Source organism: Rhinatrema bivittatum, chromosome 9 (genome assembly GCF_901001135.1).
Source record: "Rhinatrema bivittatum chromosome 9, aRhiBiv1.1, whole genome shotgun sequence".
Lineage (NCBI taxonomy): Eukaryota > Metazoa > Chordata > Amphibia > Gymnophiona > Rhinatrematidae > Rhinatrema > Rhinatrema bivittatum.
The window spans coordinates 234,819,625-234,835,298 of NC_042623.1; the positions used below are offsets into that span (position 1 = coordinate 234,819,625).

At 47.6% G+C, this 15,674-nt stretch overlaps 1 protein-coding gene across 1 annotated transcript; it reads right to left on the reverse strand.

Annotated features, from left to right (window-relative positions):
- Window positions 1–2,108: 2,108 nt before the first annotated feature.
- Window positions 2,109–3,728, reverse strand: LOC115099486 (sentrin-specific protease 5-like). The gene is made up of 3 exons (XM_029617166.1): window positions 3,615–3,728; window positions 2,943–2,993; window positions 2,109–2,845 (listed from the first exon to the last, which is right to left on the reverse strand). The coding sequence occupies exons 1-3, from the start codon at window positions 3,723–3,725 to the stop codon at window positions 2,735–2,737; spliced, it is 273 nt and encodes a 90-aa protein (XP_029473026.1). The 5' UTR covers window positions 3,726–3,728; the 3' UTR covers window positions 2,109–2,734.
- Between the last annotated feature and the right edge of the window lie 11,946 nt (window positions 3,729–15,674).

Below are 15,674 nucleotides of genomic sequence, written 5' to 3' on the forward strand. Positions count from 1 at the left end.
GAATTCAAGAGACCAAAAGCTGCCTAGAAACAGGGTTCCTAATCTTAGCTGGCTAGTACTGAAAATCAGTGCTAGCTTGTTAACTCCAGCCCAAAGTGGCGATCCTTCCCTCCCATGCCAAATTAAAAAAGTTGTGGCCCGATCCCTCCTCCCAGACTGCAAGTCCAACTGCTATCAGTGGGGGGGGGGGGGGGGGGGGGGGGGGGGGGAAAGCTGGCAATAGTCCTTCGGCTCAAACGTTAAACAAGATGCTGCCCCATCCTCCTTCCCACTGCAGTTTTAAAAGAAAAACTTAGGACCTGACCCGCACACCTACTTAAAAACATCTCCCTTCCTCCCACTGCTAACAATAACACTGAAACCAACCTGCAGGAGATAAGACTTTGGTGTCTTCCTGGCTGGGGTGTGGTGTGTGTGTGTGTGTGTGTGGGGGGGGGGGGTGACGAGGGAATCCGAAAGAAATGTTAGCAAAACAGGGTAATGGGGATTCTGGCCCTAAATTTTTAAAACTCCAGTGGGAGGGGAGATCTTGAGGATGAGGCAGCAAATTTAAAAAAAAAAAATTTTAAGTTCAAGCCAGAGGAGAAGGAGTGGTATCACTGTTTCTTCCCTCCCATCGCCCTCTGAACTTTGAGTTTGGGTAGGTGGAGTGGGAGGAAAATCAGGCCACTTTTTTAAAAAATAAAATAAGTTAGGGCAGAGAGGGAGGGAGGATTTGGCTGGGCAACTTTCTTCCTCTTACCTAACTCCATCCACTTTAAACATCTTAGGCACTCAGCTCAATTTTGTTTTCATAGTTACCAATTTAGATGCCTTACTCCAAAGTCACCAACAACAATAAGCACAATGTTTCCTTAAATATCAAAAAAACAAGGTATCACCTCACTGCAATATTTTGAAAAACTTGTTATAGACTTTGTGCTGAGAAAAAATCTCTAGAACCATTCTAATGAGTGTAATATAAATGCATGTTATCCACCATCACAGTGGAAAAATTTATGGGAAGGGTGAGGAAGGTTTCATACAACTTTGTAACATCGCATCCAGCGACGTGTAGTGGTTTTAATCACGAACCAACCTGTGAATTATTTTATGTTTTTTGCGTGATAATTTTCATAAAGTGAAGTGACTTAAGACGAATTCTTTTTAATTTAATTGCAATTACTCAACCCCAACGGGGTAAATGTTACGCAAGTCCCAGAACAAGTTTGCATGAACGCCGAGAAAAACTTATCAGCTGATTTAACCACTTGTGCTTCTTTATGACTCATTCGCTGTTATTCACCATGAAGCTGGTTCCTTGATTTTTTTAAAAAACAACTCCCACCAGCTGTTCATGTAACTTCAGAAAAATTTCCTGCATTCACCAATGAAAAGTTCCAGACGAGCATGTGGTGAATGCAGGAAATTTTTCTGAAGTTACATGAACAGCTGGTGGGAGTTGTTTTTAAAAAAAATCAAGGAACCAGTTTCATGGTGAATAACAGCGAATGAGTCATAAAGAAGCACAAGTGGTTAAATCAGCTGATAAGTTTTTCTCGGCGTTCATGCAAACTTGTTCTGGGACTTGCATAACATTTACCCCGTTGGGGTTGAGTAATTGCAATTAAATTAAAAAGAATTTGTCTTTTAAGTCACTTCACTTTATGAAAATTATCACGCAAAAAACATAAAATAATTCACAGGTTGGTGGAGGTTGGTTCGTGATTAAAACCACTACACGTCGCTGGATGCGATGTTACAAAGTTGTATGAAACCTTCCTCACCCTTCCCATAAATGTTTCCACTGTGATGGTGGATAACATGCATTTATATTACACTCATTAGAATGGTTCTAGAGATTTTTTCTCAGCACAAAGTCTATAACAAGTTTTTCAAAATATTGCAGTGAGGTGATACCTTGTTTTTTTGTTACTCCAAAGTCAGGCACATAAACCCTTTGAAAATTGATCCTTTAAGTTTCCTGGACAAACAAAATACTTGGTTGCATTATAGTTACTCAGAAAAATAACCAACCACTAGTAACACTTTTTACAATGTTGGCCATGCTTTTTTTTACTTTGCTTTTACGGGAAAAGGGGGAAAACAAGAAGTTTTTCACAGGGACGTCATGCTATAAAAATAAAACAGATCCTAGCTCCATTTATGATTTTAGAATTTTTTTTTTTTTTTTTTTAGCATAGATCAGTCCCTCGGGGCTTCCAGGCCCGAGGGACTGGAATTGCCACAATAGCAATCCACGGGACGTGTCCCTTGCCAATACAGTGAGTGGAAAGCAGAATTCATAGCATAAACCCCCATGTCATCAAAAACTAAGATGTTGCATTCAGCCATAACTCAAACCCTCTTTGCATTAATACATCAGAAAAGAAAAAGTTTGGCATCTTTTATATTTAGACAAATTTACACCTGCAGGTCATAATTTCTATCTACATGTCAGAAGGTGCACCAAGTCTAATATAAACTTTTCCCCTTTATTGCATGCTTTTTGCTTAGATGCATGCTTACATAATAAATATTAAATACCAGAAAAACACAAAAAAACTAAGAAAAGGTAAGCAGACACGGGGAACATAGCTGGTTCCAGCTGTTGCAGCAGCATGGCCCAAAAAATAAGAAAGCTGAGGTAAACCTTATAAGCTGCACCTAGCAAATTGAACATGAAAGCAATGGAAGCATTCAGAAATTCAAGTATGCGACGACGAGCTTGAATTCTTTCACAAGTCCAGGAGGGTTAGTCTGTTAGTCGGCATTCACACAGCTCCTTGTAAATCCTCTTCCTTACTCGGGGCATATCATCTTGGGAGAACTGAAAAGGCTGGTCTAAGGCGAGGCACTTGCAGTACTAAGAAACAAGAAGGTGATGGTGGGAACCCAATTTATAAAAGCAGTTTCATCTATCACTCATTACTGAAGATGAAGTGAGTTCTGTAAAATCTTACCTGGAGCACAAATACTCCACAGTCACTGTCATTTTTCTGTTGTGGAATGCACTTGAAGAAAAGGGAAAAAAGAAGAGAGAGGGGGAAGTGCTCAGTACAGATTCATAACTGCAGTTTCAGTAAGGATTTTCTGATGTGCTGCCATTTTTGGAAACTCACTGAATGAAAAATCATTAGCTCATTAATCACTAATTAACAGAGGCTGTTACTCAAGTTTTATGTTTACATAGTACAATAAAAATATCCTTTATTTCATGGTTTATATTGCGTACTAAACACACTACTGGGGAGACCTTCACACATTAGCAGGTACCTGGCTTCTAAGTCCACAAGTCAAACATATCATATCATATATTTATAGTCAACTGTCGACAGCATAGGTTAGAGTGGAGATAAAGCTTTCAAGAGGATTCAGCAGAGCCTGAAACTGCAGTACTCAACCTCAGTGCCACTCACACAGCTACTTCTACTGCAGCAATTATACCAGTGCCACACAAGGCCTCTAGTCTTCCAACATTACTTCAAAATTTCTACACAATTTTTAAGGTCTTAAAGAGCAATATTGAGGGCTTAACATCAGTGAGCTGCAATGTTTAGTCACAAATTAACCCTCATTTCTTCTGTCATAATGCATGAATGATGTGTGCAAGGAATGTAAAGCATTAGTGTTACCTTTGTAACAGCAGTCTGCCAACCCTGAAGGAACTCTGGATGGTTCTTCTCTCTAGCTTCGGTGAGTAAATACTTTCGGATGTTCTGAATGAAAGAAATAAGTAATTTCATGAATTTTCCAGGCCATGTACTAATGTCACAAACACTCTCCTGAAGTAGTGGCAGATGGCCCATTTGATTGCTTTCTATTGCTCCCTGATAAGAGAAGAGATCAAATTCAAATAGGAAAATTGGTTCTTTCCTGCTAATTTTTGTTCCTGTAGTACCATAGATCAGTCCAGACTCCTGGGTTTTGCCTCCCCTCCAGCAGATGGAGACAGAGAAAGTTTTACTGACACTGCCACATAACACGAGGTGCCACCTGCAGTCCCTCGGTATTGATCTGTACCCAAGCCAAAAAATAGAACAAATACCAATACAAAAACTAACACACACCACCTGAACGAGCAGTGGGAAGTGGAAACCTGGAACAGATAACGGCACCCACACAAAAACCCGTGTAGGACTAAGAAAAACCTATGCCATTCTTCAGAGTAATTACAACAACAGATTGAGCGGACTCTCCAAATTTCCCTTTCCTCCAGTGGGCGAGACTCTGGACTGATCTGTGATACTACAGGAATAAAAATTAGCAGGTAAGAACCAATTTTCCTTTCCCTGTATGTACCCAGATCAGTCTAGACTCCTGGGGTATACCAAAGCTTCCCTAAACAGGGCAGGACCTTGAGAGTCCCGCTCGAAGCACACTCTCACCAAAAGCCATGGTCTCTGGGGCCTGGACATCCAGTGCGCAAAGATTTTCAAGTAGCTGCTCTACAGATTTCTTGCAGCAAAACTTGCTGACACTCAGCCCAGGAGGCTGCCTGAGAACAGGTAGAATGAGCCCTTAAACCCTCTGGGACAGGGTGACCCTGGCAAAATATACGTGGAGCAAATAGCCTGTTTCAACCACTGGACAATTGTGGCTGATGCCTTATGACCCTTTTTTGTATCACTCCATAGCATAAAAAGATGATCCGATAAAGTGGAAGTTGTTATTAATATCAAGGTATTGCAACAATGCACGCTTCACATCCAAACGTCGCAAACCTTTGGCCTGAGGCGTAGTAGGATCCAAGTTGGGGAAGGACCAGAGCTCCACTGACTGATTTAAGTGGAATGATGGGACTACCTTCGGCAGAAAGGAAGGAACCATCTTCAAGGATACCCCGGAATCCGAAAACCTCAAAAAAGGCTCTCTGCATAACAAGGCCTGAAGCTCCGAAATCCTATGAACCGAACAAATTGCCACCAAGAAACCACCTTCAAAGTGAGATCTTTTATTGTAGCCTGTTTTAAAGGTTCAAACAGAGTTGTACACATGCTTTTAAGGACTATGGTAAGGCTCCAGGAGGGACAAGGATTCTTAACCAGAGGACACGAATGCTTTGCTCCCCGGAGACAGTGCACCACATCTGGATGTGCAGCTAGAGACCCTCCTCGAACCTTCCCTCGAAGATAGCCCAAAGTCGCCACCTGAACCCTGAGGGAATTAAAGGATAAACTCTTGACCAGGCCATTTTACAGAGGCTTGCATAGGCTCAACACCTTGCTCTGTACACCAGGGCTCAAAAACTCTCCATACCCTCACATAGGCTAAAGGAGGTGGAAGTCTTCCTAGACTGCAAAAGAATAGCCATGACTCCTTCAGAATAACCCTTATTCCATATTCACTCCCTCTCAAAAGCCAAGCCGCTAGACAAAAGTGGCCAGCCTGATCTGAAAATATGGGGCCTTGACGTAGAAGATTTGGCAGATGAGCTAGCTGCTAGTTTTATCAAGTCGGCAAACCAAGGTCTCCTCGGCCACTCCGGCGCTACAAGGATCACGTCGCCTGGATGGACCTCTATGTGTCATAAGACTTTCCCACTAGAGGCCAAGGTGGAAACACATTCAGAAGGACGTATTTTTCGGATAAGGCAGAACTAAGGCATCCATCCCTTCTGATCCCTGTTCCCTTCTTTGAAGAACTGTGAGGCCTTGGCATTGTGGAAAGTTGCCATCAGATCCATGTGAGGCCTGCCCCATCTTAGACTGAGGTGGTATATCGCTTCCTCTTGACAGCTCCCACTTTCTGGGGTCCAGTTGTTGTCAGCTCAGAAAATCTGCTTGCTAGTTGTCCATGCCCCCTATGTGAGAGGCCACTAACAGCGCTAGATGTTGCTCTGCCCAGCTGAGCAGTTCCCGGGCTTCCTGGGCCACCACTCAACTTTTGTGCCACCCTGGCAGTTGATGTAAGCCATCATCATCGCATTGTCCGACAAGACTCTCACCGGTTTCCCCCTCAACAGGGGCAGAAAAGCCTGTAGTGTCAAACGCACCGCTCTCGTCTCTCCATTGATCACTGCCCCTGTACGGACTGGTCCTGAGACACTGCTCCCCATCCAGAGACACTGGCATTGGTGGTAATGATCATCCAAACCGGAACTTCCAGATCCACACCCTGCCTCAACTTGTCAGGAACGAGCCTGGCCGTGACAAACTCCGTAAGAGGAAGCGGCAGGTGAAACTGCTCCGAAAACAAGTCCCAGCGGGATAGTAAAGCCGAATGTAGAGGCCTCATATGATCAAATGCCCATGGAACCAACTCCAAAGTAGAAGCCATAGACCTGAGAACCTGCAAGTAATCCCAAACCTTGGGCACCTGTTTCTCCAACAATCCACAAACTTGAGCTTGTAATCTGGAAATCCGCTCTTCGGTGAGAAAAGCCTTCCCCTACCTTGGTATTGAAATGTGCCCCCCCCCAGAAATTCCAAAACCTGTTGGACTATCCATCCCAATGATAGGTTCCGGAGGAGTAAGTCCACTGCCTTCACTTGAATCATCCAGTCGTCCAGATAGAGATGAACCAGGACACTGTCCCTCTGGTGAGCCACAGCCATCACCTTGGTGAAGGTCCTCAGCACCATTGCCAGACTGAATGGAAGGGTGCAAAACTGAAAATGTTCTCCCAGAACCATGAACCTTAGATATCTTTGATGGTACGCTTTGGTCAAATCCAGAGACACCAGGTACTCCCTCCCTTGTGCATAGACACAATCACTGAAAGCAGAGGAACCTTTAGAGTCATGTTCACCCTTTTTAAAACCAGGATTGGGTGAAATGTGCCCTCTTTCTTGGGGACTATGAAGTCCCCAAGAAAGAGGGGACTTTGTATGCTTTTAGTCGTCTTTTATATGCTTTTTACTTTGTATGCCTCTTGTTTTTTTATTTATTCTTTTTATCATTTTTATATTGCAACTGTAATGTTTATTGTTATAACTTTGTACACTGTTAAGATTGTCCCCACAGATTGATGGTTTATAAATCAATGAATAAATAAAATAAATGGAATAGCGGGCTGTCCCTTATTCCTCCAGGGGAACTGGAACAATGGGCTCCCAGCATGCAGAGATGATAGATGGTTTCCTGCACTGTTAACTTCTTTTCCTTGTAAATACACTGGGAGACCATGAACAAGTCTCTTAGTGGGTGAGCAAATTCTAAAGCGTAACCTTGTTCTATCACACTTAAGACCCACTGGTCTGACATGATCTTGACCAACTCCTCGTAGAAAAGAGCCACCAATCCCCTATCACTGGAACCGAGGAATGGACCGGCATCGCCTCACTGAGCAGATTTAGCTCCACCGCCACCCTGGGAGGAGCCAGCTCTCGCCCACGAAAGGACCAATTCCAGGATGTTTGCTTTCCCGAGGATTGCCTTTAGGCACCACCTGAAACTCTTGAGGCCGAAACCGCCTATTCCCTCTAAAGTGAGAGTGTGAAGGAAAAGACACTTTTTCCTTTCGGCTTATCTTCAGGCAGTTTATGTCCCTTATTCTCCCTGAGAAGCTTGATCATCTCCTCCATCCTGACCAAAGAGCAACTTCCCTTAAAGGATAACGCTCCCAACTGAGACTTGGATGAAACAATCAACCAATTCCTCAACCAGAGGAGTCTTTGGGCCAAAACCACCAACATCATGGTCCTGGACGAAGTCCTGACAAGGTCATACAACGCATCAGCTCCACAGGCCACCATAGCTTCCAACTGCTCTGCCTCAGAGTCAGATAAGGACTTGTCTGCTTGCAACTGCTGCACCCAGCGCAGGCCCGCCCTTACCATAAAACTGCTATACACAGCCACCTCAAAGATCTTCTGGAGGTGTACTTCCAGCTTCCTATCCTGAAGGTCCTTCAGAGCTGTAGAATAGTCGTTTTCTTAGTAACAGCTGAAATCAATGCATCCACTTTATTTATTTGTATGCTTTTATATACCGAAGTTTGGCGCAGGCCTTCACTCTGGTTTACAGGTATAACAACAGTTTACATGAACAGGCAAACGGTTTACAATAATAACTATGGAAGAATGATTTAGTAACTATAACAGCTACGTTTTAGAGGGTTAACAGTGATGTAATGTAACAGATTGATTATATTTTACAAGTGAAAAACAACTGAGTACAATGAAAACAACTGATTACAATGAAAAATAGCCAATGTATAATGATAAATAGCCAATGTATATTGAAACCAACACTCAAACTAACCTCCTTCCCCTTCTTTGTAACCAACTAAATATGGCCCTTAGCGACCTTGGGCAAGTCACTTTACCCTCCACAGTCCCAGGTATAAAACTTAGATTGTAAGCCCTTAGGGGATAGGGAAATACCTACAGTACCTGAATGTAAACCGGTGTGATATTTCTAATTGAATGTCCGTATATAAAAATAATAAAATAAGTAAATATATAAATAAATATATAGGGGAGGTAAAGAAATTGGGTAATGTTAAGATTACTTACCTGGTAATCTCCTTTTCCTTAGTGTAGACAGATGGATTCAAAACAAATGGGTATAGTGTGCTCATGCTAGCAGTTGGAGACGGATCTGACGTCAGCACGGGTACATATACCCCCACAGGAAGTGAAGCAATTCAGTAATCTTCCTTGCAAAGCTGTTATAGCTATATGTGTACTGACCGATCGATTAATCAACAGGATTACCCTGACCAATTGATGGTAGCTGGAGACCGCCAGAGTTCTCAACCGGAAGGCGTCGACACCCGGCAGGGTGGAAGCCCTATTATAAGCAAAACATGGCTTATCGTGAGTCAGCGAATCCCCATGTATACCGGCAGCCGGGCGGGATGCTGAGTCCATCTGCATACACTAAGTAAAAGGAGATTACCAGGTAAGTAATCTTAACATTTCCTAGCGTGTAGCAGATGGACTCAAAACAAATGGGATGTACAAAAGCTACTCCCGGACTGGGCGGGAGGCTGCCCGAGGACCGTGTAGGATCGCCCTCGCAAATGCGGCGCCTTCCCTGGCCTGAACGTCCAGACGGTAGAATCTGGAGAAGGTATGGGGGGGGAGGACCACGTCGCCGCTTTGCATATCTCTGCAGGCGACAGCAGCTTAGCTTCTGCCCAAGAGGCTGATTGTGCTCTGGTAGAATGAGCCTTGACCTGTAGAGGTGGTGGTTTTCCTGCCTCTACGTAGGCTGCCTTGATAACTTCTTTAATCCAGCGGGCGATGGTCGGCCGCTGGGCCGCTTCTCCTTGCTTCTTCCTGTTGTGCAGGACAAACAGGTGGTCTGTCTTTCGTACTGCTTCTGACATTTCCAGGTATCTGGACAACAGTCTGCTGATGTCGAGATGACGTAGGATTCGACCTTCTTCCGATTTCTTCAAACCTTCCATGGTAGGCAAGGATATGGTTTGGTTGAGGTGAAAGTGTGAGACCACTTTGGGTAAAAAGGATGGAACTGTACGAAGATGGATGGCCTCTGGAGTGATTCTGAGGAATGGATCACGACAGGATAGTGCTTGTAGCTCTGAGATGCGGTGTGCTGAACACACAGCCAGCAAGAACACCATCTTCAAGGTCAATAAACGGAGCGACAGGCCTCAAAGGGGCCTGAAGGCTGATCCCGTTAGAAATTCCAACACTAGGTTGAGGTTCCACAAGGGCACTGGCCACTTCAGTGGTGGGCGAATGTGCTTGACTCCTTTCAGGAAACGTGAAACGTCTGGGTGCTTGGCAATGGTAGTGCCATCCCTCCTGGGACCGTAGCAAGACAGTGCTGCTACCTGAACCTTGATGGAGCTGAGGGACAAACCCTTCTGAAGTCCCTCCTGCAGGAAGTCCAAAATGATAGGAATCTTTGCGGTATGCGAATTGGTGCTGTGAGAATCGCACCAGGCTTCAAAAATTCTCCAGATTCTGATATATGTTAGTGATGTGGAGAACTTGCATGCTCGGAGGAGTGTATCACTGGCTCCGAGTATCCTCTTTTCTTCAATCTAGCCCTCTCAATGGCCAGACCGTAAGAGAGAATTGAGCTGGATCCTCGTGGAGAATGGGGCCTTGCCGTAGCAGGTCCCGGTATGGAGGCAGAGGAAGAGGATTCCCTGCCAGTAGTCTTCTCATGTCTGCGTACCAGGGTCTTCTTAGCCAGTCCGGGGCCACTAGAAGAACTAGACCTCTGTGTCGCTGAATCCTGTGAACAATGGCGCCCAACAGGGGACATGGAGGAAATGCATATAGTAGGATCCCCTGAGGCCACGGCTGTACCAGGGCATCGATCCCCTGAGCTCGAGGAGCCCGCCTGCGGCTGAAATATCTGGGAACTTGAGCATTGGACCTGTCTGCTAATAGGTCCATGGCTGGCGTCCCCCAGTGATCCACAATTATCTGAAAGGCTGTGGGTGACAGCTGCCATTCTCCCGGGTTTAGGCTTTCTCTGCTGAGGAAGTCTGCTGCAGTGTTGTCCTTCCCGGCGATGTGTACGGCGGAGATGTCCTGAAGATTGGCCTCTGCCCAAATCATCAGGGGAGTTATTTCTAGGGACACCTGTTGGCTTCTGGTGCCGCCCTGTCGATTGATGTATGCCACTGTGGTGGCGTTGTCTGACATCACTCTGACCGCTCTGTTGCTAAGTCTGTGGGCAAATCGCAGGCATGCTAGCCTGACTGCCCGTGCCTCTAGTCGGTTGATATTCCACCTTGACTCTTCTCTGGTCCACCGTCCTTGGGCGGTGAGCTCCTCGCAGTGCGCATCCGTTCAGGCTGGCATCTGTGGGTGAGCAGAATCCAGGTTGGGGAGGACATTCTTGACCCCCGGCTCAAGTGGCCGGGCCGTAACCACCAGCGTAGTTGATTCTGCACTCTGGCTGGTAGAGGCAGGCGTATGGTGTAGTCCTGTGATCGTGGACTCCATCGAGATAGAAGGGCGCGTTGCAATGGTCTCATATGAGCCTGCGCCCATGGCACCACCTCCAGAGTGGATGCCATGAGGCCGAGGACTTGTAGATAATCCCGAGCTGTGGGTTGGCTGGCGCTCAGTAGGACCTGCAGATGATTCCGGGGTTTTGACTGTCTCTTGGAGGACAGACTGACCTTGTCTTCTTGGGTGTCGAATTGGACCCCTAGGTATTCCAGCAACTGGGATGGCTGTAGGGAACTCTTCTTTATGTTGACTACCCATCCTAGGCTTTCCAGAAGAGCTATAACTCTGTTGGTTGCCCGGTGACTCTCCTCCGATGACTTTGCCCTGATCAGCCAATCGTCCAGGTAGGGATGGACGAGAATTCCTTCCTTCCTGAGTGCCGCTGCCACTACTACTATTACCTTGGTAAAGATCCACGGTGCGGTGGCTAACCCGAAGGGTAAAGCCTGGAACTGGAAGTGCTAATTTAGGACTTTGAAGCGTAAATAGCGCTGATGATCCCGATGGATTGGGATATGCAGGTAGGCTTCCGACAGATCTAGGGAGGTGAGAAACTCCCCTGGCTGTACTGAATTTTTGACAGACCGTAGAGTTTCCATGCGAAAGCTGGGGACCCGTAGGTGTCGACTGACTGACTTGAGGTTCAGGACGGGCCTGAAGGTGCCCTCTTTCTTGGGTACTATGAAATAAATGGAATAATGCCCAGAAGTCACCTCTTCCGCAGGTACTGGGATTATGGCTTTCAGGGCCAGGAGCCTCTGTAAGGTCACTTCTAGTGCCACTGTCTTGAGTGGCGAACAAGGAGATTCCACAAACTTGTTCGGGGAAGCCGAAAGAAATCCAGGTAATATCCTTCCCGGATGATGGCGAGGACCCACCTGCGGTAGAAGAGGGTTAGCCTGCCCCCTATGGCTGCTACCCTCGGATGGGTTGGCTGATTGTCATTGTGGGTTACGGCCGGGGCCAGAACCCGGGCCGGTTCTCTTCTTGGTGTGCTTAGCCCGAAAGGGCTGATTCTTGGCCTGAGAACGAGGTGCTTGATAGCGAGACCTGTAAGGGTTGAAGCACTGCAAGTTTCTACCTCTGGATGGTGTGGAAACAGGACGCTGGCTCCTCCTTGACCTGTCTTCCGGTAGACGGGGTAACGGAGAGGCACCCCATTTAGTAGCCCAATTCTCAAGGTCGCTGCCGAACAGTAGGGAACCCTTAAAGGGCATTCTTGTGAGTCGAGTTTTGGAGGACGAGTCAGCCGCCCAGTTGCGTAGCCAAAGCTGTCTTCTGGCTGCCACTGAGGAGGACACTCCCTTGGCTGCCGTACGGACGAGGTCGGAGGCTGCGTCTGTGAGAAATGCGAGAGCCGATTCCATGTCTTCTCCCGGGGTGTTGTTTCTTGCCTGTGATAAACAGGAGCGCGTCACCACGGTGCAGCAAGTCGCGATTCGAAGGGACATGGCTGCTACCTCAAAGGCTTGTTTCAGAATGGTGTCCATGCGTCGGTCATGCACATCCTTGAGAGCCGCTCCCCCCTCCACCGGAATGGTGGTGCGTTTCACGATTGCATTAATTATGGCGTCTACCCTGGGGCACGCCAGCAATTCCTTGGATGTTGGATCTAGAGGGTACATTCCAGACAAGGCCCGACCCCCTTTGAATGAGGCCTCCGGTGCCTTCCATTCCAGCTCGATTAGCTGCTGTGCTGCTTGTAGGAGGGGAAAGTGGTGAGCCGATTGGCGCAGGCCCTCTAGCAGAGGGTTCTGCACAGGGACCCCTGAGGGGTCCTGGCCCAGAATGGCCAGCTCCGATAAGCATTGTGAGACCAGGACCGGCAGATCTTCTCTCCGAAAGAAGCGTCTCATGGTCCGATATGGTTCTATCTCCGAGGGAAGTTCATTCTCTTCGGGGGGGCTCCTCACTTACCTGTGAATAATCCGAATCCCCATGATTGGGGCTGTCGGGTGGTGAGTGGCTGCGCCTAGGTCTCGAGGGTCCAGGGCCCGGATCAGCCGGGACGGAAAGACCCATCCGAGGAGCAGACTGCATCTGGACAAAGGCGTGAATCCCCTTAAATAATTCCACCCAGGAAAGCGAAGCCAGATCTGGCCGCAGGGGTACCAGGTCTCTCGGATTCCCTGGCTGCTCGCCGCGGCCTAAGTCCGGAGTGTTCTCTAAGGAACCACTGGGCTGGGACCGGTCTTGTCCTGGAACCGCCATGGCTTCCTCACATTGGGCACATAGGGAGTCTGCTTCCTCGCTCTGTGTGGCTCTAAGATTGCATGCTGAGCAGAGGCTTAGAGCGTTCATGCCTGATTCTGGGGGTGCCAGCTCTGCGGACGCAGAAGCCTTCTTATGCTCCATTTGCCTCAAATGCGCCTAACACGGGCGTGTAACAGCCTGCGCCCGTCTGATAAACAGTGCCCCTATGAACGGGCGTCTTCTAAATGTGCGCCTATAGCGGGCGTCTTATAAACAGTGCGCCTATGAACGGGCGTCTTCTAAATGTGCGCCTATAGCAGGCGTCTTCTAAATGTGCGCCTATCAACGAGCGTCTCATAAATGTGCGCCTATAACGAGCGTCTTAGCATATGTGCGCGTATTCTAGTAGCGTGCGCTAACAATATGCGCCTATCGCGTGCGCTAACATGCGCCTATCGTGTGCTCAAAGAACATGCGCCTATCGCATGCGCTACAACGTGCGCCTATCGCGAACAACGTGCGTTTAATTAGAAAAGAAAAGTAGGTAGGCAAAAATGGCGACCTCCCAGGCGGGCGGCCTCGTAGGCAGGCCCAGTTAGTCCACACTTCCTCGGAGACCAAGTAAAGATGTACGCGCCTTACCTTGTCTTCGGCGCCTCCCGGCTGCGACCCGGGCGGTCTCCGGCTGCAGGGGGGAGAGGGGAATACCTTCACCGCCGCGCTTAAGGAAGTGCACCCGTTGCCTCTAGGCCGCGCCCGAACCGCTCGGGGACCAAGTCCATGCCGGGACTGAGGCTGCCTCTAGGCCGCACCCGAACCGCTCGGGGGCCAAGCCGCGCCCTTCTCACTTGGGGGCTGGGTCCCTGCCGTGAACCGGCCACCGGACCGAGGCTCTTACCTCCGAGGGACCACGGAAGTCAGCTCGGGAAACTCAACTGGGTGAGTGACCGCCTGGTATCACCACAGGAGTGCGGGGCTCGTCTTCAGTAGATTTCTTCTATGAATTTAGTCGATAGAATTTGGAAACACGCTCAGCGAGCGTGGGGTAGCTCCAAACTGCTTTGGAGACGGAAATTACTGAATTGCTTCACTTCCTGTGGGGGTATATGTACCCGTGCTGACGTCAGATCAGTCTCCAATTGCTAGCACGAGCACACTATACCCATTTGTTTTGAGTCCATCTGCTACACGCTAGGAAATATAGTGTTTTAACGATGAATATATTTATTGAATAGGGCAAGATGACATTGAATTGTTTACCCTATTCCATCTTTGTAGGCTTGTCGGAATAACCAAGTTTTGAGTAGTTTAAAAATATTTTTGTGTTGTTTTGTAGTCTTATGTTTTCTGGTAGGGTATTCCAGAGATGTGGACCGACTATTGAGATTGCTCTTTCTCTTACTGTGGTAAGATTGGCGGATGAGACCGAGGGGATAGCTAGCAGGGCTTTGTTTGTTGATCTTGTGTTACGTTCAGGATTGTGTTATGGTGTTTAGGCAGTCGCTTTCATTGTTATGTATTGATTTGTGAAAAATGGATAGTACTTTGTATTCTATTCTTTTTTCCACAGGTAGCCAGTGCAGTTCTTTTAGTACAGGGGTGATGTGATCCATTTTTTTTGTGGCCGGTGAGGATTCTAGCTGTGGCATTCTGTAATATTTGAAGTGGGCATGTGGTTGTTTTGGGCAGGTCTAACAGAAGTGAATTGGAATAATCAAAGATTGTAAAGATCAGGGATTGTAGAATGGTTCTGAATTTGGGTTGGTTTAGGACTGGTTTGAGGCGTTTGAGAATTAATAGTTTGTAGAATCCCTCTTTGATTTTCATTGCGATGTGTTTTTTGAAATTCAGTTCTGGGTCAAGGTCTTTAAGGACCTTCAGGAGCTCAAGCAAAGGATACAACTTATCCATGGCCCAGTCAACCTTCAAGCCGGTCTCGAGAGTTTCCCACTCCCTAAAAACCAACTTGCTGACTGACTTGTGGAACGGAAAAGATCTTGTTGGAGCCTGAAGGCCATCCATGACCGGGTTCACTTCTTCTTGATCCCTCTCATAGGAGCTTTATACCCAGTTCTTCCAGAACCGCGGGAATCAGGGGTCCCAGTTCCTCCTTATGGAACAGCCAAACCACCTTGGGATCATATTTTTCCACAGCTGGGACCTTCGCCCGCACCTGGTCCAAATCCTGAAACGCCAATACCAGATCCGACTCCAGTGGGTCCTGCGCTGGCAGATCCTCCGTTTCTGATTCCTCAGAGGGGCTTTCCGCAGCGGTCATCATAGCCGGGGCCCCTGCGACTTGCCGGACCCTGGTTGCACCCGCAGCCTGAGAAGGCCTAGTCCTCTTTGCTGGCCTTGGACACACTGAAGCCCCTTACTCAGGTCTACACCACCCCCACAGCCTTTCCTTGCCTTGTAAGCCCTGTGCAACAACAGGACAAAATCAGAGGAAAGGAGGAGGAGGAATCCAAGTCCTCCAGGAGATCTTCCTCACTCCTTAAAAGAAGCCCCTCAGTGTCCTGACCTCCCCCAGAGGTTCTAACCTACCAGAGATAAAGGAGGAGGGAAATCCCCCTCCCCCTCGTGGCCCACGAAGTAGCCATGAAGGCAGACCAA